Genomic DNA, 26,347 nt, shown 5'->3' with positions numbered 1-26,347 from the left:
CCTAAATAACACAACAGATAATATTTTGCTTTGATTTCATTTTTCATTCCTGGTTACTTTTCCCTGCCTCACTGCTGAAAGCCTCCTTCTGCCAGCACTGAGCCCAAAGTTCAGAGATTTATTCAATAAAGCTGTGCTTTGTGTGTCCCCACATTGATGGAAGACTTCCTTTGGAAAACACAAACATTGGTCACATTAATCTTTTAATGCCCTTTTAAAAAGTCAAAGAAGTATTTGTGTAAATGGATGAACAAGCCAATGTGATGTCTTCTCCTAAATCAGTAGGAACTGTAATCTATAGTAGATTTTTATTTTTAAATGTTGACAAGAAGCCATGCCATTAACAGGTGAAGGTGACTCTTATTCTAGTGACTCCACTTACCAAATACGTCTTAAATATGTATGCACCTGAAGTCTACATAAAGTCCATGAGAATAGTATTATGTTTAAAACAAACGAACAGAACAAAAAATTACATTTCTCTATATGTAATTTTTTTTTGTGAAGGCTGAAGGCTGACATCCAATTTAAGCTGCAAGGAGGTGGGCTTGATTCGTGCGCCATGCAGAGTGTCATATTTACTGGAATAAAGTCCTCCAAAACTACCCACAGTTTTCCTAGGCGATAGCTGGATTTGATCAAAATAGTTTATGTGGAATGGATTGCTATGATAGAAGGAGAAATTTTTTCTGCTGTGTGGCACAGAGAAATCTCCTAATTGTCAGATCTTGCACCTATGCAGCAAAATTGGTTTGTTGAATGCAACGAGAAAACTGCTGCTGTACTCACCCCTGAGAAGGTCCATCCTTGCATGGGGTTCTTCGAACAACTTGACCTGAGATCCTTTACTTGTTATTCTGATGGAAGTATTAGCTGATAATCACAAATTGTTCATGCTCAGGAATTATATCTTAAGGAAAGTTACTTCATCTGAGGTGCACTAATTGCCAGGAAGTTTAATTTTACTGTTGATTTTGCAGATTTCATTTAAAGATATGTACAAAGTTAACATGTTGGATAATTAATTGTATGGGAAATAAGGTTAAAGAAAAAAGATTTATTCTCTCACCTTATGGCAACGGATCACCTCTGGTGATCTGAGTTTAGATAACTCAGACAGAATTATCGTAAAGCCATCTCAGGGATGAAAACTTTGAAAGGAGAAACTGTCAAGGATTTTGCAATAAGTAACAAACGTCAGTTTCAGTTTCTAAACTAGAATTTGAGGTATTTAATGCTTCGTTTGAAATGTGCAGTTCTGCGTGGAATTAGTACTCATTCACCCTTTGAAAGAGTAGTATGTCTGTGGGAGATTATTTTAGTAAAGGCATCCTCAAATCAGCCTTTTAGGCATAAGTCATTTAGGTAGAAGGCAAATAAGTGTGGCAATGGTAAATGTCAAGCGTGGTGCGTGGAGGCCAGCAGGGTGGCCAGCTCATGGGCAGCAGAAGTGTACAGGTTGGGAATGTGAGAGGAGTCCTCCCTGCAGTGCGAACACGCTTAGCTGGCTGCCTGGTAATTATACTTGCTTATTCTGCTACCGGCAACACCGTGTCCAGTGTCAGCCAAGGGTTAACAAATTGTGTAGGAGGAAAACAATGGATTTTAAAAAAAGTCTTTGAACTGTCTTTGAATAATAAAGAAGCTAACAATACCTACTTTCCCGAAGCACTTTGAGATCTGTAAATTAAGGTTTACATAAGAGTGTAAATATTATTATTTATTTAAGAGCTCTCACATTTCCCTTCACTTCTTCTCTTCTTCCTCCTCCCCATTACTTGCTAGTGGGAAGATGCTATTTGCATTCATTAATATGTGTCCAAAACGGGAGGCAGTGGGCGGATGTGGAATATAAGATTGACTGAGAGAGGGAACTGGAGGAGGAAGGCGAGGGGGCTGTGCGGTGGGAATTAGACTATAAAATGGGTAAAGAGGGGTTAGCAAGAGGGGAATCATATTGGGTTTCTTTTGTGATTAAAAATTTCTTACCCTAGAGAATTCAGCAGATCTTCATTTTGGACTTGGTTGGTTTTTTTTTTTATCAAATAGTTTAGTTAAACATTCAAGACAAATGATAAAAGTTGAAAGCAGCTGTGATAAAAATACCTTTTAACAGTATCTGGGTTTTCATCTTCAAAGTGGGTGACAGAATTCATATTTTATGCATTCTGATTGAAATCACATTCAGGCTTGCGCTGGTGCTCTTTTGCACGTTCTGTTGTGTCTACATTTTTTTGTTTGCTCTTTTGCTTCCCCTGTAGTGGGTAGGACATCCAAGAAGAATAAAAATAATTGTCATTTGTGTCCTTGATGGAGAAACCTGCTATCATGGAGGATGCAAGCCACAAACCCCACTAACTTTTGTCCCAGTGAAGCGTTTGTAGTGATGAAAACATTTGAAGCATGGTTGTAATGGGAATAAACTGGTTCTATAGTGAAGGGGCTGCTCAATAATTAGAAAACCAAGTCCCTCTTTCCTTTCCAAAACATCTATCTGTTTAAAGCTGTTGGCCATAGTAGTCCTTTGTAAGAACTGTTCTTGTATTGAAATATTTATTTTCCTTTTAATCTGTGTTAGCCCTTTCTGTAGTTTTTGTGACTCCTTCACATTTTATTTGGCATTGACTCTGTTGAACATGATCTCTTTATGACTTTACTCACTACTCAGCTCCAGAAATATGTTAACTACAGTAACTCCATTAATTATTTTGCCTATCATCGATGTGAGAGACAACAAAATATACAGTATTGTAATTCATAACCTCGCAACAGGTTTCAAACTCTTTATATGTTATATCACGTGTTTTCTTATTGCTGTCAGTGTAGCCAGGAATTCTTTATTATCTCTGACTATTGTAGAAACATTGGGCAGAAATTCTCAGGAATGCATCTACGCCCACCAGATGACTTCCTGGTAGACACTGAAGACTCAAAGACAAATTTACACTTCCTAATGGGGTATAATCGTGTTAATCAACTGCAAAGTTTTAGCATTTACCTTATTTAACAAAAGGAATGGAGCATCCTATATAACAGCAGGGAGAGTCTGCTGCAAATATTGATCCCTAGTAAATACCCAGCTGTACATCAGTGTGGAATTTAATAATCACAATGCATATCTGACTGTGCTTTTTCATTAACAAACTGCATTGTTAAGATGTTTACATGTTAAATACATTTCAGACAATAGAGAAAACCAGGACTTGAACTCTTGGGTATCTGCACGATGCAAGAATGTTCTCCGCTGCTGACTAGGGCTGAGTCCTTAACTAAATAACTGTTGTAGCTGTAATTCATATTTAAGTCAGCACTGATCTGTTTTTAATGCTTTGTGGCATTACAGACCTGAAAGAGGAAAGACTAATTTAAACTAATGCAATTCCCAAATACAGACAGCTACCTTTGTTCAAGGTTTCAAAACAAACTAAAATGGGCAGTGTTGTTTCCAAATGCTGGAAGTAATACCACTCTTCAGTAAAGAGCCACATAGTTGTTTCCTTGTGTCTCAACATGTCAGAGATCTGGTGTTTAGCTCTACATTCTCTGGATTTATGTAACATTGAAAATTAAACTGTCAGAGGAACATTTTCTCTCCTGATCCTAGCTGAGTCTTGATCGTGCCTGCTGTCTTCTGAAGCTGTTTCTACTGAAAGAGTGGACTTGATCATGTGAATCTTATTGTTCTTGAAAACACATCTTGGGCTACTCTGATACCTTTGCAGAATGGGTGACCATTTATGTTACTTGCCTTTAATTATTTAGATTTTGTTATGACTTAGGTACACTTCGTATTCTATGCTAAGGCCTGGGTCTTAAAGATGAACAGGGTCAACACCTTGCCGGCAGATCTCCCATTTGTTTGGGAAAACCATAAGGGGACTTGCAGAGATGATGCCTGTTATGTAGGTACATTTCCCTCCTGTGTGATAGCTTCCTGCAACACAGAACAGCACCTGGGCAGAGTTCAGCTCACACTGAATTTGCACATGCCAGGAATTTTTTCTTGTTCTCTGTTTGAGATGCTACCTGTGGTTGCACCTTCTGCAACCCATACTGTCTCTGGTGAGTTTTAGGCTGGGGAAGCTTGATTCCAAGAAACTGCAGAGTAATTTAGCACTATTGTGATAGGAAGTAATAACTCTTGACATTTATTTGAATGTTTTGTTCTAGTAAACATTCTCTATCCAGGAGTATTTTTTTGGTATAAGGTCCATGGCCCCTAAGAGAGGAAAAAGGAATTAAATTGGTCCTCTTCAGTAGCATCATCTCTTGAATCTATTCCTGAAGAATGAAAATCTGGTGAATTGGGCTATAGCTCTCACTGCTTGGTGTCTTGTGAAGTGTTTAATCTTCTTCTCCTTCGATCCTGAATGAGGCAAAGACTCCTGGGACAACAAACACCCTCCTTCATCCCTTGAAACTCCTTATGGAGGCTCCGAAAGCAGAAAACCTGCCCCAGGCTGCCAGAGGCAGACCCTGCATTGCCTGCCTCTCCATAAGTGACTAGGTTTTTCTTCCAAAAATTTTTTGGAAACATGATGAGTCTGATCCCAGCCTAAGACATTAACGTGGTCAGTGCATAATATTGTACTTAGCAAGTGAGCAGCCTCGGAATAAAAATCCTGTCTTAAGACGTCACCACACGTGGCTGAGTCCCAGCCTGGCCCTGTAAAGGTGAGCATCGCATCACTTCTCACCATCAGAGCTGGGTTTCACAAACAGTGACTCAGAGGAGAATAAACCACAACTTACAGAATTAGAAAGATTCCCAGTTAAAAGCTTCAGCTACTGCTGAGGTGGAGGTCGTCAATCATAAAGAACTATTTTTATAGGCAGCATTAAAGGACAGTTTTGTTAAGAAAACGGAGCCTATGAAAATGGACCTTGAGGCCATTTCCTATCACTTCTTTCCCCTTCAGGCTATTTTCGGGTCTCCTTGGGCTCCAACATCACCTGTAATCAGGGTCAAGGCAGCGGTTGGCTTTACACCAGCAGGTGCTCTGCGAATCTGCAGATGGGGCTGTGCAGCCACCGCTTACACATACTAAACATTTCTGAGACCGATGTAGGTGAGGAGCAGGTTCTGGCCCCCCGCTCCAAAGGCTGGGTGTCTAATGGGTTGAAAGGTGCAAAAAGCAAGAGTTTTATTTTTCTTGCTGAGTTACTAAGTCACTGAGCTGCAGGGAGATAGCACTGCATATGTACAGACAAAGCAGATCTGCTGATTCAGTTGCTGCTTTACAGCTTACTTTCTCAGTACAGATCACCTGCTGAAACAGTAAGAATTCAAAGAGAATAAAACTATGATGCCTGAGATAGCCCATCAAGTTCCCCGTTAAAATCATCAGTAAAATAGTGATTTGTGCCTACTTGGTAATAGCTTATTGTATTTATTGGATAACATATCTCTTTATCGTAATCTTCCTTGATAGTGCTCCGAATGCAGTTATCAAAGGTATCCTTACAACTTTAACTCATTTAGAATGAGAACCATAGCCAAAATGCTAATGAGCTCCCCTTAATCGTAAACACAGAGCACTGATAAGAAGGAAATTTCATCCTCTGTTCTCAAAGAAGTTCTTACGTGTTTCCTACTTACACCGCGTTTTATCTGATTCCCCTTCACTTCTGTTCTTAGGCAGATTAATAGGCACCCGAACAGGCAAATAACAGTACTGCCACTTCTCTGCATCCTTTTGACAGACTTCTGAGATTGCAAAATATTGTTTGAAAATTGCTATTGGAAAAAAGATTACTGAGTGATCAGGCAGACTGTGATTTCTCCGGCTGGAACAAACCGTCCCACAGCACTCACATGAACACATTCGTAACTCTTACTTAAGTGCTGATGGGACATTTTTTAGAATGTGATAAGTGTGAAATAGCCTGTAGTTTTATCACTGTCGGTTGCTGCCCACTCCTTCTGAAAAAGGGTTGATCGTGATTACTGAGGTAGGCACTGCCTTCGGACTGTAAAAATGTTACTGCGTAATGATGAAAGCAAACTTTGCTCAACACCTGTCTATATATATTGCAGGTTGCAGTGGCTGCCCAGTCGGTCCGTTCACTCTGTTGCCTGGGGAGAAAGAAGTGGTAAGTAGAGCCAACTAAGAACAAGGAGTGCTGTGCGTTTTATTTTGTTTTCTTCTTTTTCTTTTTTCCCCAAAATTTTAAACTTAATTAGCTGATATATCAACAGCTCTGCTTTCACAGCTCAAGAAAAGGCAGCAGAGGGCTAATGTAGGGAGCAGGAGGGGCGTGTGAAATGTCACCCGGTTGGTAGCATTTTCAGCTTGTGTGCTTCGTTGCATTTATATTTTAAGGAAGTGATAACAAACTGTGCTTCTAAAACCAAACTCTGCCGCTTTTTGTTTGCAAGTCACTGGTTGTTGTTTTAATGAAATCTCGTAGGAAAAGACCCCGTGTATTTGCAGCTGTCACGAGCAAAACAAAGAAAAACACAAATAATAACTGCCTATGACATGAGATGTTATTGTTTTCACTACTATTTGGATTGGAAAGCGGTGAGATTTTAAGTCGCGGTGGTACTGGATACTGGAAAATGCCCGGGATATGATTAATGAAACATTGGAATGAAATACTGTCGGTCCATGTGCCGGCGCAGATAGCCGCAGTCTGTGCAGCACTACGGCAGGGCCAGGCTCTTCTCCACGGAAACATTTTCCTATGCTAATTCAGTTTGATACACTGGGGTAGAAGGAATACATTAGTCTAATGCAGTTAGCTCAACTAATGTGACAGTAGACAGAAATCAGCTGGTTTCTCAGTAACTTTTATTAGCAGCTCTTCCATTAGATCAGTAAGTCTTTTTAATGTCATTATTCTTTCCTCTCTCCAATCTTTGCTGTGTGTTTTTGTCTTTGGGATGGGGTAATTTGTTGGGTTTCCTTATTGCTGGGAACGTTTTTTTGTTGTTGCTTTATTCTAGAAGAGGGAATAGTTTGATTTAAATAAATACCTCCTGGGCGTTTCAAGCAGGTCACTGAAGTTTCTCTGTTCTGGCTCTTAAGTGGCACTGTTTGGAGCTTTGCTTGGTTGTGGATGCTAAAATTAACGTTTGGGATTTGTTTTCTCTCTGCACTAGCTTAGACGTTTGTGTTCTTCTTAGTTTTATCTGTTTTTCCTTTAGCTTTGCCATGTGGTAGGTGTGAGAAAAAAAAAGAGTCAGGGATGCATAGGAATAAGCAGTGAGTGCAATGCTGACTATTTTTTCCAGCTTTCACACATCCTTTTTTTTTCTCATTTGCTGCTGCATTGGTTGAAAGCTCCCACAGGTGGGTGAGCCTGCTGTCTTATCCAGAGAAAAAGCCCCCAGGAGGTGCCAGGGCAGAGCTGAGGTTTGCTCTGAGGCTGGATCCTATCTGGCATTTATTTGCCCGATTTTCTCTTCTGCTGCGCTCGGGGCTTTGTGGCTGCAATGGGCTCTTGAGTAGAACTGTCAAGTAATGTAAACTAAATTAATTAGTGCTGGCTAAAGTCTTTCCCTTCTCAATATAATTTGCTTCTCTGTCTGAGATGATACATTTTGAGAAAAAGCTGTATTTTTTCCAACTGCACATAAGAAGGATTGCTGTGTAGCTACGTATTTACTGCTATAAAATATGTGTAGCAAATAATAATCTTTACTACCTCATAGAATTGGATCTCAGGTTAGCTGGTAACTGCCTTTTCAGCATAAGAACTGTAGCATGGTCTGGATGGCAGAAAGTGGTATGTGTTTGTGGGAAGGCTGGGAGAGGAGAGAAGTGTGGAGAGTCTGGCTGAAGCCAAAACTTGATTTGGAGCTGCTTAAGCAACCCGGGGATTTTTTATTTCCCCAGAAAAAACGTGATTTCGTTGGATCTGCTCCTGTCAGGTGAGATGTGTTCCAGGCTCACAGCTCTGTAGGTCTCACTTCGGGCACAACCTGCCCTTTCACTGGATGGTCACGGGTGGAGAGGTACAAACAATACCGTCCAGGCATGTGCAAATGGAACTTCGTATTCTCTGTGTTAAGTCCAACAAAAGAAACAGATTTGTCGCTGTTGCTCCTTTAAGACAGAATGACACGGAGCCCTACAGCAGCAGCAGCGCTGTTACAGCTGTGCAGTGGCCGGGGACAGCAGTGCGGGCGTTGCGTGACACCAAGCGTCGCTCTTGTCCTTCCCTGGACTTTAACTCTGACATGCAGCAGTGAGGGAGAGAACGTGGCTCTGACTTCATACCTCTCACATTTTCTTGCAGCATTTGTTCCCTCCGTTAGTGCTGATCTCCCCCTGAGGAGCGGGAGGTTTCAGTTTCCTTTGCAGCCAGAAAGGACGTCACATGCAGTTAGCATTTTCCGAAGGAGAGGAAAGACTATACCTGCCGTGCCGTGCTGTGAGAGGCTTTGCTGCGTGGCTCGCTGGCACAGGCTGGGTTACAGCCTGCATGGCGTTAGCTTTCAGCCCTTTGCAATATGCATAGCACGTTGTGACCTGCCACCTTCAGGGGAATCAGGCTCCCATTTCATTACAGCACCGAGCAGCACACTCAGCCTGTGCCTGGGGTCTAGCTGAGCTCCTCCTGGCAGCCTGTGTGGGCACAGGCCTGTCCTCTGCACGTTCTCTAGCATGTTCCTTCACAGCTGTCATCAGTGCTCAAAAGGAAACCACTGTTAGTGTTTTCCTAGTCACTGTGTACAATGGTGCTGGGCCTGATGTCAACTAATCTGAGGGGCAGAGAGTGATGTGTTCAGCCCCGTCACCCTCTGCTCCTCCACAACATCTGGATTGTCTTCTGCATGTTTTTCTCAAGATATTAATATTCGTTTTGAGGGCAGGAAAGAGTTATTTGAAGGGAAAATTGTATCCTTGTAGTGCAGCGATCAATTAACAGTAAGTTGCTGTGGCCAGGACTCTGACAACCGCAGTATCAGGTGTAAGTGATCAGCTGTGAGTTATCAGCTATAAGTTATCTTCTCCGCTGTTTCGTTTAACAAGAGCTAGGATCTGGAGAAAGCTGACAATCTGGGTGGCACTTCAGGGATCTGTGTGGGTCTGCTTTCGTCCATCCTGATAGCAGTTACATGGAATTGGGGCCAAGGAGTACCACTGCAAGCCCAGCCACACGAGGCAAATACTGTTAGGGAGTCCAGTACTCAAGTCTACCTTAACAAATCAGAGGTTGGCCAGGACTCATATGAATAATTTTATAAACATAATTATATAAAAAAAAAAACTTCCGCCACAGAGGTGCTCAATTCTCATTCTAGAGTATTTAATCATATAAAGCAAAAACAATAATAATACATGACGTACCTGTGGGATCCTGAGCACCTCAGGAACGTGAGTGATGTTTATTAAGATGCCATGCTGAATTCTTGAACTGGAAGAGTTTATGTCGGAGAACCACAGGCTGCTTTTCTGCCAAAGTTTTCAAGCTCCAGTTTCCATAACAAATGCATCAATTCAGTTTCCATACTCCAATCATACAGGCTGAATCTTTCATTTTCATACCAAAGTTAATGAAAGAGCTGTAAAAATACTGGTGACCTCCCAGACTGGTGCTATCCAGTATATCCTGTACTTCTCCGTGGCAAGGAGTACGTTGGCAATATAACTTTGTACTTGAATTTCCAGAGCATTTTCATGATCGCATTTCACTTGAGGAGCATTTGTGCTGAGCAGTTGCGCTTTTTCAGAGCTCTTTGAGTGCTGAATGTGTATAACTGAAACTTGTTTGACAAGACTGAGGTGTTCTGGCACAGGTGGGGCTTGGAGGTTGTTCTGGCATGGATGAAAATACCAGAATCTGCTCCAAGCAGATGAAAAACCTTGTTGAAACAAGCAAGAGCAATTTTCCTCCATCTGTTCTGAGTACTTGGTGTGTCTTAGGAACTGTACTGGATCTCATGCCACTGATAACAAATGTGCAAAAGTATATCTTTTGCTAATGAGATTGTAGAATGCTTTTCTCACTAATGTGGAATGGTAGAAATTCTTAATCTGGGCAGTGGCAGAAAACAATAACTTGCTTTGCTACAGTGGTATATTGCTAGTGTTGTCTGTGCCGTTTCCTTCCCAGCTGTAGGAGTAGGATGTGTGGCTGTTAACATGGGCAGGGACAAAACATCATCTACCAAAATGATTATGATTAAACAAATGATTAATTATACTCCCCAAGAGTGGCTGCAAACCACAGCTGATCCTTGTTTGTGGATGTTTGATATGCTCACCTGCCCTTGAAGGCTGGGGGCAGGTGCTTTGTTTATGAGGAATGTTGCAGGCAAATGTGCTTACCTTTGTTTCAGTCATGTGGGTGCAAGGCATGGTGGCCAGCAGGCATGTGTGGTGGAGAGGGTGGAAGAAACAGGTCCTATGGTGAGATTTTTCTGCGTAGGGTTCACTTCTTCCATTCTTTCCACTGGGTCATGTTGGCTGGGCTAACCAATGGCATGACAGGCCCGGGAGTGTAAAAATATCATGTATCACTAGGAGCCCCACGATCACCTTGCCCCCCATAATCTCCACCTCTCTGGCTCCCTGTGTTGCTGAAGTAAGTGATTTGGGTCTTCCCAAGTTTTGGTGCAAGAAACATGTGCCTCCTCAGCTCTTGCCTGGCCTTGGACTGCCACATGTTCTCGTACTTCTGCTTTTACTTAAACCAGCAGGATTTGGCCACACGATTTCTTATTTTGATTATGTTTGATTATTGGACAACATTATAATGAATGCTAAATGCTTGACCTTAAAAATGGGTCAGAAAGGAAGCGGTTCACGGAGAGAGACTATATGAGCTGACTGAAACTGAAGCTGCAAATACAGACCTGAAAATGGCTACTGCTATTTGATGACGCTCTTGTCTGGTCCTTCAGCAGGGATGGCTCTGGAGCTTCTGGAGCTTGGGTCTTCCTTCAGATTGTCCAGGGTCACATTGCCATCCAGCCTTCCATAGGAATGAATCAATAAAGGCAACAAGAAGATTTGTTTTTTAGCATATGTGAGCACCCAAAGTAGGGGAAGAATGAATTACCAGTTTGGTAATCAGTCAAAACCTGAAGATGGAAGGAAGTAAAGCTTTTTGCTGAAAGAAGATAAAATGAATTAGAGAAATGCTTATGGTTTGGAAAGCAGAGAAAACTTGTCTTTCACGCCAGTTGAAAGTGAACAAAAATACAGACATATATATATATATATTTAAATTTGTAAATTGTGCAAATGAAATCAACAGTGTGATTTCAAAAGTAATTAAGATCTCCATTTCACAAATAATAAAGGAATAATTCAGAAAGATTAGTAAAAATCCATGTTCGAGGACAAGTTGCTTCTATTCCATCTCTTTTAGTCATATTTCCCACATATCTTGCTCTAAGTTGTATTTGTTGATTGCACATGAATTTTAATCAGCTCTACTTTATTAGTCACAGATCATGGCTCCTTGGCCTGAGGTAGACAAGCCTGAAACCAATAACTATATTGGTGATTCCTCCAAACAAAACCAGAACATGGCTGGAAAAGAAGGAGAAAATCACAAAGGTAATGTGTGTTGACCTGCAGGTTACAGAAATATGTATGTTTGAGGCTCCTTGGAGAAGAGATAAAGTCATTAAAACATTTTTAATGTTCTGTTTCATCAGGCAACGTGGCTTCACTTGGAAACAAAGTGGAAATTCAACCTGCATTTTCCACAATAGCGTTGATAGATGAGACAAGGCAAGAAGAGGACCCATGGGCTCTGCCAGAACTGCAGGACACTGGAGTCAAGTGGTCAGGTAGACATTTCTCAGTAAATAAGTTACGTGCACTTATTTTTTCCATCATTTCTGATGTCTGAATTTAGGATTTGAGCAGTTTTCAGATGTAGACTTTACACTTTGTCTCACGTTCCCCAGTGGTGAAGCTGGGATATGACATTCAGGCTGCTAAGAAGGAATTGGAAACCATACTGCTTACCTTCCTTAAAGCAAAGGGGATATATGGAAAACAGTCCAAAAGTAGTGTGATCTTATTTTCAGGCTCATATTGAACTTCCTTTATTCAGTAAGATGAATGTGTAAAACTAAGGGTCATTCTGAGACTTCATTAGGAAAATGAACTGCCTGCTTCTACAGTTAAAATTTGGATTAAGAAGAGCACTTTTGGATTTAATTACATGCAGGGGTCACAACACTGTACTTAGCTCCATAGCCTCTTCTTCTGCACTAAACTGTTCTGGAGAGAACACCAGATAAATAAACATGTTTCCTTATGCATAATGTATTTGTTTTGCAGAACTGGATAGAAAAGGAAAAATCATTCGTGTACTCTATGGGATTGGAAAGTTCATTATGTTGCTTGGATTACTCTACTTGTTCGTGTGTTCTCTGGATGTACTGAGCTCTGCTTTTCAACTAGTAGGAGGTATGAAAATGCATTTAAAGTATCAAGAATAAGCTATGAATGGGGCAGTAAATCTCATCTGAATCACTAAATTGCAAGTATCACTCTTAAAGAGCGTATGCCAGATTTATTTGTAGAGATGTAGGTTTAGAAGGAAGTATCTCTGCGTGAAGGCTGACCTTCCTCTGTGTGAAAGGACGTTTGTTTCTAAGTTTCCAAAGAGCTGTTGATGTAGAGACTGCTCTCAATTTCTTAGGAAGCTCTGTTACTTTAGTGACAGAAGCATTCAGCACTGAAATGTCCCCTAAATCATTCAAAGATGAAAACTGTTGAAATGTAATTTTACATTTACCTTTCTCTAAGGGTTGAATTTGGCTCATGGATGTGGTTTTCAAATAAATATGTGAGCTTCTGTAGAATTTTTGCTGGATTTTTGGCAACCTGGAAAGCTACGGGAACAGTATTACTCGGAATTATTAAAACAACTTTCCTTGACGTGGTAACCAAAAGTCATCAAAGCAGTAATAGCATTTAAATCTATGCATGTGTGCTTTTTTACTCTACAGTTATGCTTTCTTACTCTACAGTCTTCACTCTTTTGCTAGTTTTATATGGTTCTCTGCAGAATTCACTGGAACTTGTGTAGTCACTGAAATGAGACAACATAAGGTATATAACTGATAAACTGAGACTTCAGAACCTGAATTTGGATCCCTGGGCTACATCACCTTGTACATTTTTCTGCTTGCAAGCATGGATGCATATTTATCATGTTAAATGGTTGAATGGTCTTTAAATGCTCTGCTAATTCGTATTGACTTGACTTTGTACTCCTCTAACTGAGAGTATGTTTTGGTAGGTAAAGCAGCAGGGGACATTTTTAAAGATGATTCAGTGCTCTCTAATCCTGTTGCGGGGCTGGTGATAGGAGTTCTGGTGACTGTGATGGTCCAGAGCTCCAGCACTTCTTCATCCATCATCGTCAGCATGGTGTCCTCTACACGTAAGTCTGCTTGTAGTGCCTTCCTGGAGATCACCCACAAATCTTGGTGCAGCATACAATTGTTCCCACCTGTGCTGAAGTTGTAGAAGCATTGGATTTAAGAGTAGGGATTGCAGGAAAAGACTTTCACTGCTGTAGCCTTTGATATTAAAAAAAAAAAAACCAGAGAGAAAAAGTTAATGCGCTGCAGAAAACAGTGAAACAATGTTCATAACTGCAGTGAAAATCACTGGAAGTGTTGGCAGTGAATGCATTAACTTTGGAAGTATCCACATACCTTTCTTGTGTTAATCAGTTACCAAATTTTGTTTCTGGCAACATTTCAAAATTCTTCAGAAAGTGGGTTATGCCTAAGGAAGAAGAGGCGGTTGCTCTGTCCCTCTAATGTGTGATGAAAAGAGATAACAAGGGACTACAGTGGGGATCACTAGACTGTTGGAATGCCACCTTCCCAAGGGGCGTGATTAAAGCAAACATACCTGGATTGGAGTCCCTTATCCTAGTGACATTGAAGGAAGTCTGTCCCTGTGGTCTTAATATAGGTTAATTTTTACTGGACCAAATAGCTCACAGATGATCTCATTTTTTTTCATTGAATGCTTCATTTTCTACTTTCTAGTGCTGACTGTACAATCAGCTATTCCTATCATTATGGGGGCAAACATTGGCACCTCAGTTACAAACACAATTGTGGCGCTCATGCAAGCCGGGGACAGGAATGAATTTAGAAGGTATTGTACTTAAACATTAGATCTGAAAAGTTGCTTTTCTTCCTTCTTAGTAAGTTTTCTTCTATATTGCCTGTCACTACTACAGCCATTCAATCCTTCTATTGTCCAGAAGTTGAATGTCTGGTTATGAAAGCTGCAAGCAAACTTCTAAAGCAACTTTTATGACCTCTAAATCTCAATGGAGATTGAAAAAAAAAAAAAAAGAAGAATTCTGTTTTTCTTTGTCATAAGGAAGTAATGAAGTCAATTCTGTAATTTTCTTTCAGAGGGTAGTAAATTGTAAGCTGTCATCACTCCTGCCATGGCCAAAGTAGAATATCTAGGTGTATGGTTTCACATACTTGAACAAAAGTGTATTGTGTTCCTTCAAATTTTTGTGGTTTTATAAAAGTCCACCATTTTTAATAGGATCTTACACAAGGATAAAGTTTCAGAAAGCTTCCATGACATCACCCACCTTTGATTACCTCTTAGTTACAGGAGTTAGTAGATTGATATTACGCTATTTTGATCTATTCTACTCAAGAGAGACATCAGTGTTCAAGGTTTTGGAAGTCTACAATAAACAAAAGATGGTAACCATAGAAAATATGGTGTGTTCTCACTGTCCAATTATGACAAGTCTGCCACTTGGCATTATCCTTGAGAAGAGTTCATGGCAGTAAACTTGGGAGGGATATGAGACTTTGGTACCTTATCGTTTATGACATACTGAACATGTGAAGTACCAAAGCATACTTCTACAAGATGTGCTGTCTTTGGTTGTGTTAGACTTAAACTCCAGTGACAAAATAGCCTTTTTGTTTTGGGTCAGGTAAAAAAAGGGTAAATAAGTTGATGTTCATTGTAGCCTTTAACAGTCACTTTGGTCTCTCAATACTTTTGTTGTCCTACTTTGAATGTTCCACCTAATTTCCCCTCAAGCAATTTGGAACATAAATTGCAGGATTACCATTTCAAGGAATATTTCCTCCACATTTTCTTCCTTTACAATGCTTAATTTAAGGAGTTATATTTTAAAACAAATATAGGTAGATTGCACAGAATTAAGAGCTATTAGGAAACAGCTATTAGGCATGTGGGAAAGAGTGCCCTTGAGGAAACAGCTGTGGCTCTTCAGGTTGTGGAGGAGAAGCTGGGAGGACAAACCTGCAGTGTGCAAGAGCGTGTGAGAGGGCTGCAAAGAGCCACTTCTACATGAGTCAGGTAGAGTAGGTCCTGGAGGCAAATCCTGTTTCAGGATCAAAAAAGTATCAACAGTAGGTGAGCGGCAAAATGAATGTAGGCTATACAGCCACTTCTTCAATTGAGTACTTGTGCAGCCTTGTGTTCAGGATCGCTTGTCTTTCCTTGTTTTTTCTTGTTTCAGTGACCTTAGCTGACTCTCTTGCTTGGTTAGCAGTAATAAAGCTGCCACCTTCTGGGACCTTAGAAATGAAATAATGCTTGTCTTGAAGTTGGCTTCATCCCCACTTTCATGATTTCATATTTAAAAGGAAGTTGTGCACATATTGTTTAATTAAAAGCAGCTCTGTTTTTTAATTTCTTGTAGGGCCTTTGCTGGGGCAACAATCCATGATTTCTTTAACTGGCTTGCTGTGTTTGCATTGTTGCCCATTGAAGTCATTTCTGGCTATCTTTACCATCTCACCAATGTTATAGTTGAGTCTTTTCATCTTGAAAGTGGTGAAGATGCCCCTGAGCTACTAAAAGTCATCACAGACCCTTTTACAAAGCTCATCATCGAGGTAAGCTCTTTAGCTCTTAAATTAAGTTGCTATACAGAGAGTCCTAGCTCCATACTTCCCATTTCTATTTCTTCCACATTTCACCTTAGTGAGGACAGACCTAGCTAGGAGGGCTGGGAAGGCAGGTGACACTTGGGATGGATGGAGTGTCAGACTATTGCATAGACACTGGCAGACAGTACTACTTGAGGCAACCTAATACATCCAGAAGATCTGCATAAGACTTGAAGAAATAACGTAAATTATGGGAAACTTACACACCACTGGAGGAGCAGCTGGAGGCCAGATGAATAGCGTGCAGATCCTAAAATGTCAGTAAACATGTTTAAGCAGTTACGTCAGCGTAGCTGCTTGAATAAAATGGCTGAGATACATGTGTGGGTGATTTGGGGAGAATGAGACACAGCATGTGTGTGTGTGTGTGTGTAGAATTTAACCTTCTCTGGGAGTAAAGCCCCTCCTCCCTGTTGGGCAGCAGCTCCAGTGTTAGGGATGGTCATGAAAGCTTTACGTGGTTCAGTTTCCAAAAGAAAGTCGTCATGTGAGTTGAGCTGAACAAAAGTGTGTGATGCAAGTTGAAATAATGCTGTTTGTTTTTCTTTTCTTAAAGCTTGATAAATCTGTAATAAATGCAATCGCTACTAATGACGAATCAGCAAAAAACAAAAGCCTGGTAAAGGTTTGGTGCATAACTGAAACCAATGTGGTGAGTATTATGTTAAATTAGTTGTCAGGCTCCCTAGGAAAGATGTTACTGATCCGTAGCTGACACTTCTTATCGTACTAATGTGAAATTAGATTTTTAAATGAGTATTTGTTGCAGCAGAAGAATGAAGACAATATAATCTAGCTTTTGCATCACTTAAACCAAACATGGCATTCCAGTGGTGAGCTTGACTTGGTTGCTTTAGGTACCATACCATGCAGGACCTTGCTTATGAGAACTTGTGGTTTGGAGTCAAGCCTTTCACTTCTTTCACGATCAAATGCATTTAAACTTGGTACTTCTATCAACTCCCTGAAAGTGGAAAAAATCTGCAATGGAGGACCAAGAAACTGTCTTTTTGGCCACCATTCATCTGTCCAATTTAAGCACCTAGTCTAATATGTGCTAGAGTAATCTGCTTGCAGTTGGTTACCTCATCTTTCTTGGAAAACTGCCCTCAGACAAAGCCTCTCTGGGGCTAAAATCGTTTGTTCTTCACCTGAGTAACCCTGCAGCATGAAGGAAGTTGTTGCCCAGGGTGACACCAATGAGTACTTTGGTTGGCCATGGAGCTGTGTTTGATTTGTGTTGTTCAGCCAAACTGACAGCTAGAGCATTCTCTTGGACCTTTACTTGTTAGCGTATGTATAAAACTAACTCCTGAAGTCATAATGCAGAAGATACTTGAGGACACGCAGCAGAGATTAAAATTCAGTGCTTGCACTTTCAGAGGAGCCCAGCTCCTATTGAATGACTGTCTGGATGGCCAGTGAAATGTTAGCTATGGGAGATAGTGGTAGGAGCAGAGCCATGCTAATGTGAAACTCCACTCGGGTTACCCTACTGAAGCACTGGGTCTTTAATCCCAGGCAAGGCAGAGGCTGGGGCAGGCCTACTGCTTCCAGCCCCCTGGCAGCTCTTGGTTGCCCTGTTTGCTGCACCGAGCTCAGCAAGGCCTGCGCCCTGGCCTTCTGCAGTCCTCCTGCTCTTAGAAGGCAAGTGATGGCACAGGGAGCATAGGCTGAGTTTGCACTTCAACACTAGACAATTTTTCTGTAGGTGACTGTGTTTTGGCTATATAATCACTGCCCCAGTGTACAATCAAATTACACAGACACACAAAACCCCTACAAGTTTGAACTGAGCTTGGTTGGAGAAGAGGAAGATATTTAACTGATTTGCATTCCTAGTAAGTTAAACTAATTTCTGGCTGTAATATTTAAATAGATTTGCATCAAGGAGGAATGTACGCAGACTGGGTGTATTTAAAGCAAAAGATAAGGACAGACGTTTCAGTCTGATGAAGCTGCTTTGATACCACATTCTCTGAAAGAATTTCAGAGAACTGTGTTGTAATTATATTGGCTGATGTTTTCAGCAGGCTGGAGACCAGGTTCTCCCTGATGTTGTGGGGCCACCCCTGACTTTGTCTATCTTGGGCTGTTCTGCATTAGCTGGAGGGGGAATGTGAATGCTGCAACAAAATAGGATCTGATGTGATCTCTCTTTCTCCATTTCTGAAACAGAGTATCACTCCAACATATCTTACAGATAGCTCCTGTTCAGCTGAGTGTAGTTCAGAGTCCATTTTGCTGTTAGCTATATTGATATGGGGAAGTACAGTTCAGTCACGGAACTGTTTCTTAATCTACGTAAGGACCTGTGGACTTAGTGTCATCTGGACTATCAGCTGGAGCTCCTGTAGGCAAGGTTGTATTTTATAAAGAGAAATTCAGGTTCAAGTCAATAGTACTAGTACTAATCATGATGAAAACGATTAGCTCTTAGAGAATCCTTGAGCTTTAGAAAATAAGGTAGTAGCTGTGTTACTGCTGGTGGGAAAACAGGCACATAAAGGCATTGTGACCAAGCTATGCTCATTCAGCAGCAGATACTGCACTAATATTAGGATTGTCTGAGTCACAGTCCTGTGCAATGCTCATCAGACCATTTCAGCATCACAGAATCACCGAGTGGCTGAGGTGGGCAGGGGCCATCTCTTCCAACCCTTGCTCCAGCAGGGATGCACCCAAGCGGAGTTCCCAGAGGCACATCCAGGCGGCTTTTGAAGATCTCCAAGGAGGCTCCACAGCCTCTGGACAATTAACTGCAGATAAGCTGACAGTAAAGAGGTAGAAATTGTTTTGATCCAAGGAAGTTGTGGCAGTAACTGGAAAGGAATGCCTTTGTGCCTCAGCTGCAGGCTGATGTGAATTTCTTTCCATGAACCCTGAGATCAGTTATTAAGCTTCTTAGCTCCTGCCACTGTGGTGCTATGATTGTAATGATGTAGAAGGTTTGGGGAATATTTTTCACCTTTAAAAGTTGTGTTGAACAACTTGAGTGAAAGCACAGTTGTTTATTTGGAGAATACAAGAAAATCTGTCATGTCATTAATGGGGTGCAATTGAGTTGCACTCCAGCTTACAAATCTTCCTTTAGTTGATGAAGTCTTGGTTGCAGTAAAAAACCTACAACTTTGTATGAGGTCTTAATGAACACTGTAGTTGCCTGAATCAACTGCTTTCTCTGGCAATCTTTAGACACTGCAGAATGTCACAATTCCACCTTCAGAGAACTGCACGTCTTCTGAACTTTGCTGGTCAGAAGGAAATGTGACGTGGACCATGAAAAACATATCTGAAACAGAATATATCACTAAATGTAAGTAGTTGAACCATTTTGCCTTTGATATAATGTCTTTACAGAGATACATATTGTTCTAATGGTGTTAATAGACCACTTTAAAGGTGTATCAAGAGGCATTCACCTGTATGTGTACACAGGATACTTTTACAGCTGCAGCCAAAACAGCTTGTGCTCTGTTTTACAGCTGGAGTTACCAGCATCATCACTGTAGCTGGCAGTACATGGATCTCTTTCCATGCTCCCTAGTATCAGTAATTGAGGTCTTCAGTATCACTTCACCCTGGCTATTCAGGTGACTTGGTGCTACAGTTACAATTACTTTGCTGTAGCAGTTGCTTGGGTATCTCCATCCAGGTGTGCTGTTCAAGAATTTCAACAGCTGTTCTCTGGCACATAGCCATCTCTTGCTGACCCACAACCCAGCTAGGAGCACATTATGATTTCCTCATTTTGTTGTACTCTCCCTCCATGCACGAAGCTGCACGTGGTCAGCCAGACTTCTTGCTCTGCAGATGTGCCTGCTTTATATTTTATGAAAGTGTCATGTAAGAGCTCCTCTCAGAAACAAATTTTGTGCAGCAAAAGGAGACAGCATTTTCAGTTTTTGCCATGTATGCTCTGGTCCCATTTTCATAGGCTGTGCATGAAAACCAGAGCTGGCCTTGGGATCAGAAACAAAAATGAGACGAGGCCCGATTTGTTTTCCTTTTCTTTTTTCCAGGCCGGCATCTCTTTGCAGAAACAGACCTGCCTGATCTTGCCATCGGTCTCATACTTCTGGCTTTGTCCCTGCTTGTTCTTTGCTCCTGTTTGGTGATGATCGTTAAGCTGTTAAACTCTGTGCTTAAAGGACAAGTAGCAAGTGTTATCAAGAAGACAATCAACACTGGTAATTACCTGCTTCCCCTGAAGCTTGTTCTTAGTAATAGCAAGGACACTGGGTACATTTGCTGACATCTCCCGTTCTGTTACTGCAGAACAGTTTCAAGAAAATAATATTAAACCAGAAATGTTGCCTCTAAATATTTCTTCAGTTCAGCACGTTATTTTCTTCCTTAAAAAAATGTATTAGTGAACAGTTCGCTTGTGAACTGCAGATTAAAAGCAACAGAGACTAAAGTCCAGGCTCTGCTCCTGATGTGTAATCATTAGCCGTTAGAAATGTAATCTTCACATCCCCAAAAGATAGTGCTGAAGTGCTGAGATCATGATTACCTACTTGCACACAAGGTCTGCACGTTCCTTTTAAAGTAAGTTTGACAGACGTATGTAGAGATTATTTGATCTATTTTCCTTTAATTGCCACGTTGCATTCTTTAACCTTCTCCTCAGTAAGATAAGCAATCCTGCATATTGGTAGTTTCTGTCTTCCCCTGTGTTATCCAGGTGATTTTTGCTTTTGCTTTCATTGTGTGCAAACTAAGGTGTTTGTTTTGTTTTGTTTTCCACTTGGCTGCCTTTTCTTCATTTTCCATTGAATGGATTGTTCAGGACCTGCACCAGGGAAAAGCAGTCCTGGCATACACCTGATTGTGTGAGAGGGCTCACAGCCATGGGGAAGACAACAAAGTGGTCCCCATTCTGTCTTCTCCTGGGTAAAGATCACTGCCCAAATCAAAACAAACGGGTAGAAAGTGGCCAATTACTGTTCATTTGTGATTTGCTCAGAATCTCTCTGTGTCATCTCAGCTGATGAAGTCCTGACCTCTTGGCTCACTCATAAATCTGCAGACTACAAGGGACGTTGTACTTATTTTCTCTAATCGGTGTGATTAGCTTTTCTTTGCAAGAGTAACAAATGAATTATTAGGAGATGTTCAGCTCGCAGCTAGTTAGGAGCCTTATGACTTTAGCATGGTGGTCTTCAGAGCCTTTTGAAGATCCCATCTACAAAGCGAGTGCCTGGTTGCCAAAGCCAGGAAACCCTAGACAATTAGAAGGTGTTGAGTTGAGCTCAGTGGAAACATGTCTGGCACCTAATTGTATTACAGCATATATATTGCCCTGGGTCAGGACAAAAGTCTACCTAGGCTAACATCCATCTCACAGTGTGTCCAGTGGTGGAAAGCTGGAGAGAGTACAAATGACAGGACAAATTACAGTAGTAGAACTGGCTCTGACCTCCAGTCTTGTTTTTGACAATATGCAAGCAATATATACACATTCAAAATGCTTAGTAGGGTTTTCTCTGTTATATGACTGCATGGAATGTTTTGTTATTCTAAAGGCATTGTCTTCCCCCTGTTTTTCTAGATTTCCCATTTCCTTTTACTTGGCTGGCTGGATACCTGGCTATGCTTGCAGGGGCTGGCATGACTTTCGTTGTTCAAAGTAGTTCTGTCTTCACGTCTGCTATTACACCTCTTGTTGGTAAGTTGTCAGTGTGTTATTCCTCATCCCCACTTTTTATCTTCTTCATCATTCTAAAACTGCTTAATGCTATTTCTTTTCTTCTAGGCATTGGTGTTATAAGCATTGAGCGTTCTTATCCCCTCACCCTAGGAGCTAACATTGGCACAACCACAACAGCTATACTTGCAGCTTTAGCAAGCCCAGGGAGTACATTAAAATATTCATTACAGGTCAGTATAAACCAGTGCTTCTTTGAATTTATTTAGAAGCTGCAACTTTTCTGAATAAAAGCCTGACAAAATTAGTTCTGATACAAATATGTCCTGCATATTGAGCTTGATTCTATGTGTGGTACTAATCATGGCTCATTAATTTCAGCTACTAGAGCAAAAAAGCTTCTATTACGCATTCCTAGAGTATCAATATATAGTAAAATCTTTCCTAAATTTAGCTTGATCTGATTGAATTAATTCAGAAATCCAGCAGGATTGGCCACTTGACTGCAGAGCATTGAATCTCAACATCTTTGAATTCAGTGCCCATATCTGACAACTCTCTTAGGTAACCCTCTTTGAAGGTTACTGATATCTGTAAGTTCCTTGCTTAGGATCCTGACAGTTGCTTGCTTTACCAGCTTTATTTCTGGTGGATTCAATTTATTTCAGTACAGTGTTGCATTTTAAAACTTCTCTGTGTGCAGGGAGATATCTTGACTCCGTTGGGCTTCTCTCGTTTCCAGATGCTATTGGCCAGTGGCCTATTTATCTTCTTTGATCTATAGAATGTGTGAAGTACTACCAAGACTTTTTTTCATGCTAGGAAAGGCCTAGCAGTGAAATAGAAGCAAAGACAAAAAAAGATCAAAGTGAGGAGCAAGAGAAGGGAAACTATGAAGTCATTACCACTGGAAGTTATTACTGTGTGGGTAGGGCTATTTAATGTCATTTGAGGTAATTAACTTTTCAAATGTTTTTGCTTTTAGATTGCCTTGTGCCACTTTTTCTTCAATGTCTCTGGGATTATCCTGTTTTACCCGCTGCCTTTTACCCGGCTGCCAATCCGCATGAGCAAGAGCTTGGGAAACATAACAGCCAAGTACAGATGGTTTGCTATATTTTATCTTCTCATCTGCTTCTTTCTTTTGCCTTTGTTTGTATTTGGTCTGTCACTGGCGGGCTGGCCAGTTCTTTTGGGTGTTTGCCTTCCCCTGCTGGCTCTGTTTATTGCGGTGATTGTAATTAATATTATGCAGACGAGGCGGCCACATTCACTGCCTGAGAAGCTTCAAAACTGGGACTTCCTACCCATCTGGATGCACTCCCTAGAGCCCTGGGACAATATGATTATGTCTTCACTCGCCTTTTGTGGGAAGCATTGCTGCGGATTCTGCAAGTGCTGCAAAGTCAATGCAGAACAGGAGGGTGCCAAAGATAATCAGCTAAAAACTATGGAGGTTTATGAAAACACCATTGCAATGGCTGATGAAGAAAGAGGTGTAAGAAGGGCTCCAGCTGCAGCTTGTGTTGAGAAAACAGGCACAAACAACACAGCCTTATAGTAGCGGATCAACCCATAAGCAGAGGTAAAGCATAGGACAGTCAGGCTCTTGAAAACTACCTTGAACAATGCACTGAGAACAGAGTGAATATTTTGTTAGGTTCCTGCAGCCAGTGATATATCACTCATCAAGGAATGGAGTCAAACAAGCTTGACAGAGTCCCTAGAAAATCTACGACCAGTTGAAAAGCTAAAGACAGATTTGCTTACAGAGCATCTACTGTGTGGTACATTCATCCAATGCTATCAGTAGCAACCAAAGAAATCTTGATGTAGTCCTATGAAGAGAGGGATGAAAGGAGCATGATTAATTAAAAACCAGTCAACCCAACAATGCACTTGTAGAACAGCCTTTCTGGCCTATTGGCTTATTCAGTAGAAGTTACTTTACGATACCCTAAAGGTTCTGTAAATGAAAAAAGAAAAAAAAGTAAAAAAGAAAGCCAACCAACCAAAAATAATCCAAACGTTTTCATTGGCCTATGTTCAGTGGTCAAAATAGAAAGCAATATTCCAAGTATGGACAAAATCTCTTGTCTGTGTGGAGGAAAATGAAATGCTGGGACGTACCTCAGGAGCTCTGGGAGTCCTAGTCTGGCATAAGGGTATGCATAAGCCCATTTAGAGCCCTCTCGTCTCCTTTAACACCAGGGACAGGAGCTGCTGTCTTTTGTTTTTTCAAGCTAAAAGCCAAAAATTAATTGCTGATCACTTTGCCTGCTGAAGGTTAAACACTGGGTTTAGAGACACTGGGTGGCTGTGAAAGAGCTTTGTGGACTCAGGGTGTGGTTGCATAGTCCTCCCCCGTCCTGTCCACTGAGTAATCCCATAAGCACTTGTCCTGGCACAATTAGAGGAAAGGTGCAGGAGGGAGGACAAGTGACTGGCGTAGGTGTGTAGAGAGCTGCCCAACTCCAGGCTGACACCATGAGGTCTGTCTGCAATCGGGACTGAGCCACAAAATGGCATTTAAATATAGCACATATATATATAGTGAAGACTGGCTTTAGAGCTACAAGAGAACCTGGAGAACAGACTGTGGTTAGTGTGGGACATGCAGCAGCACTGACAGGTGAGAAATGATTGTTCACTCTGCACTGTCACTGTGTGCTCTGAACCACCCTCCTTGGAAATAATGTGAATTTTACTGGCAATTGTATGTAGCAATCCAAATTCCAAATAAAATCCTTTAGTAGTAGTAGTGTAGTCAATAGCACATGTAGTCAATCCAGAGATAGTATAGCACTTGGTGTGAAGCTGCTTGTGCTCAGGTCTTACATTACTGATGATTTAGTAAATGCTTACGAGACAGCACTGAATCGTGGACTGACAAAAGGTATCATTTCAATGTCAGAAAAAGAGCATTTCAAAGACACGTTGAGTACTTCTGCTGGCCTTTAATAACTTAGATATGAGTGAGCATGGTATAGAACCTGGGGTCCAACCACTAATGGAGAAAAGATCATGTGGTGGAATGTAGGCCAATCAGTATCACATAAAGCCAGTTTGCATGGCTCAGTTGTAGATTAAATTTGCAATGGGAATACTGAGAGGACCCTTAGTTTAGCATAGCCACTCAGTGCTGCTATAACGCATTTACTTCTGAATAGTTGGTAGTTTTCTGCAGAACTAGGATCAGTAGGCTGCATTCAAATAGCAAACTAAGCTGCCTAAAACATGTTTGCAAATTGAATTCATACTGAGATTCCAACTGTTTCTACAGTAATGAGCCAGTGACAAAATGCTTAGCATCAGAGTGAATTTTCAAAAGCATTTAATTTTGGTATAGTTCTGCTCCTTGTGGGTTTAGTAACAGAGAATGGAGTTCTACCAAACTATTCTGTTTCAAATGTACTTTTTCTCCATATAGTTCAAACAGAATTTTGCCAGCATTTCATTTTCGAAGTGGAATTGTCTTCAATAATTCTTCTTCATTTTATTTTCACAGTTTTGAATTCTTTGACAGTCTGCGTTTCTTTAAGTTCCATTTCCCATGCTCTGTTTTGACAGGAAAAAAAAAAAAAGAAAAAACATATGAAAAATGCAGAATTCTTTCAAAGGTGTCTTGAATTTCTATTGACTGTTCATTGAAACAGGAAACATTTCCATCTACTCTTCCTCATTTCTTAGCATGCACCTTATTTTTGCATCTTGAAGTAAAGCTGTCAAGCACAGTGATAATAACTCTCAGCGAAACATCAGAGGATAAGCAGTTCTTACATAAGAATCAGGGTGAAAATTATAGTCAGACATATCAGTACTTCATGTTCCTCATTGTAACTTTTCCCCTATGATGTATTGAGTTTGTACCCTCCTCTCTCCTTGCTGGTGAACTTCAGGCCATATTGTGCTGTTGTTTTAGGCAGATTCCAAAACAGACTTCTGTTTAACACTTGACAGCACAATATGTCCTGGAAAACGTCCCTCCTGTTCTTAACAAAAACTATTTTCACTTTATTTATAATTATTTGAGTGTACAGAACTTTTCATAAGTTATACAGAAAAAGGCTCGTGATTGTGTTATATGTACGTATTTGAAAACCACACGATGGTTATCTATAAAAATGTAAAAAGGAACTACTGTATATTTTGTAATATAACTTTTAAAATTGTTTGTAACTGTGCATACTGTGTATTACGGAGGCTGTTGGCTCCACCAATAGGTTACATAAAGATCGTTAGTAATGCAGAGACAGATTTCTTAGCATACAGATGAAAAACACCTGTGTATTTCTATGTATTTTCATAATATGGCTTCATGAGCAAGGAAGCAGAACTCCACTTTTCTAAAAGATTTGAATTTTCTGCAATGAGGAATTTTGGAAACACAAGATTTCTAAAATGCTTTTTTAAACTCTTACACGTTTTGTCTTTTACTGTTTTGGGGACAGCATACGGCTTTATACTTTGTCATGACCACTCATCTTGTCTGTCCTCATGCATTGAATGTAAAAATAAAGAGAAATTTAAAAAAAAATGAAGATTTTCATATCTGTTTGTAGACATACCATGGAAGATGCAGAAAAATGGTGCTTCAAGCTGTGCCAGGGAAGGTTCAGGCTGGACGTTAGGAAATACTACTTCTCTGAAAGGGTGGTCAGGCACTGGAATGGGCTGCCCAGAGAGGTGGTGGAGTCACCGACCCTGGAGGTGTTCAAAGAATGTTTGGATGTTGTGTTGAGGGACATGGTTTAGTGAGAACCATTGGTGATGGGTGGATGGTTGGACTGAGTGATCCTGTG

General features: G+C 40.8%; 1 protein-coding gene across 2 annotated transcripts; it reads left to right on the top strand.

Moving 5' to 3' along the window:
* The first annotated feature begins 6,053 nt into the window (after nt 1-6,053).
* On the top strand, nt 6,054-26,082 carry SLC34A2 (solute carrier family 34 member 2). 2 transcript variants are annotated; one of them, NM_204474.3, is made up of 13 exons: nt 6,054-6,093; nt 11,402-11,516; nt 11,618-11,752; nt 12,252-12,380; nt 13,219-13,362; nt 13,982-14,093; nt 15,646-15,841; nt 16,452-16,547; nt 19,091-19,211; nt 19,918-20,085; nt 21,450-21,566; nt 21,654-21,778; nt 22,531-26,082. In NM_204474.3, exons 2-13 carry the CDS (start codon nt 11,411-11,413, stop codon nt 23,104-23,106), a joined length of 2,025 nt encoding a protein of 674 aa, NP_989805.1. In that variant the 5' UTR covers nt 6,054-6,093; nt 11,402-11,410; the 3' UTR covers nt 23,107-26,082. The 2 variants fall into 2 exon arrangements, with proteins under 2 accessions (NP_989805.1, XP_040554611.1); XM_040698677.2 differs by having other exon boundaries at nt 6,054-6,820.
* Nucleotides 26,083-26,347: the final 265 nt, after the last annotated feature.

The sequence above is a fragment of the Gallus gallus genome, chromosome 4 (genome assembly GCF_016699485.2).
Source record: "Gallus gallus isolate bGalGal1 chromosome 4, bGalGal1.mat.broiler.GRCg7b, whole genome shotgun sequence".
NCBI lineage: Eukaryota > Metazoa > Chordata > Aves > Galliformes > Phasianidae > Gallus > Gallus gallus.
This window is presented reverse-complemented; position numbering and strand designations above follow the sequence as displayed.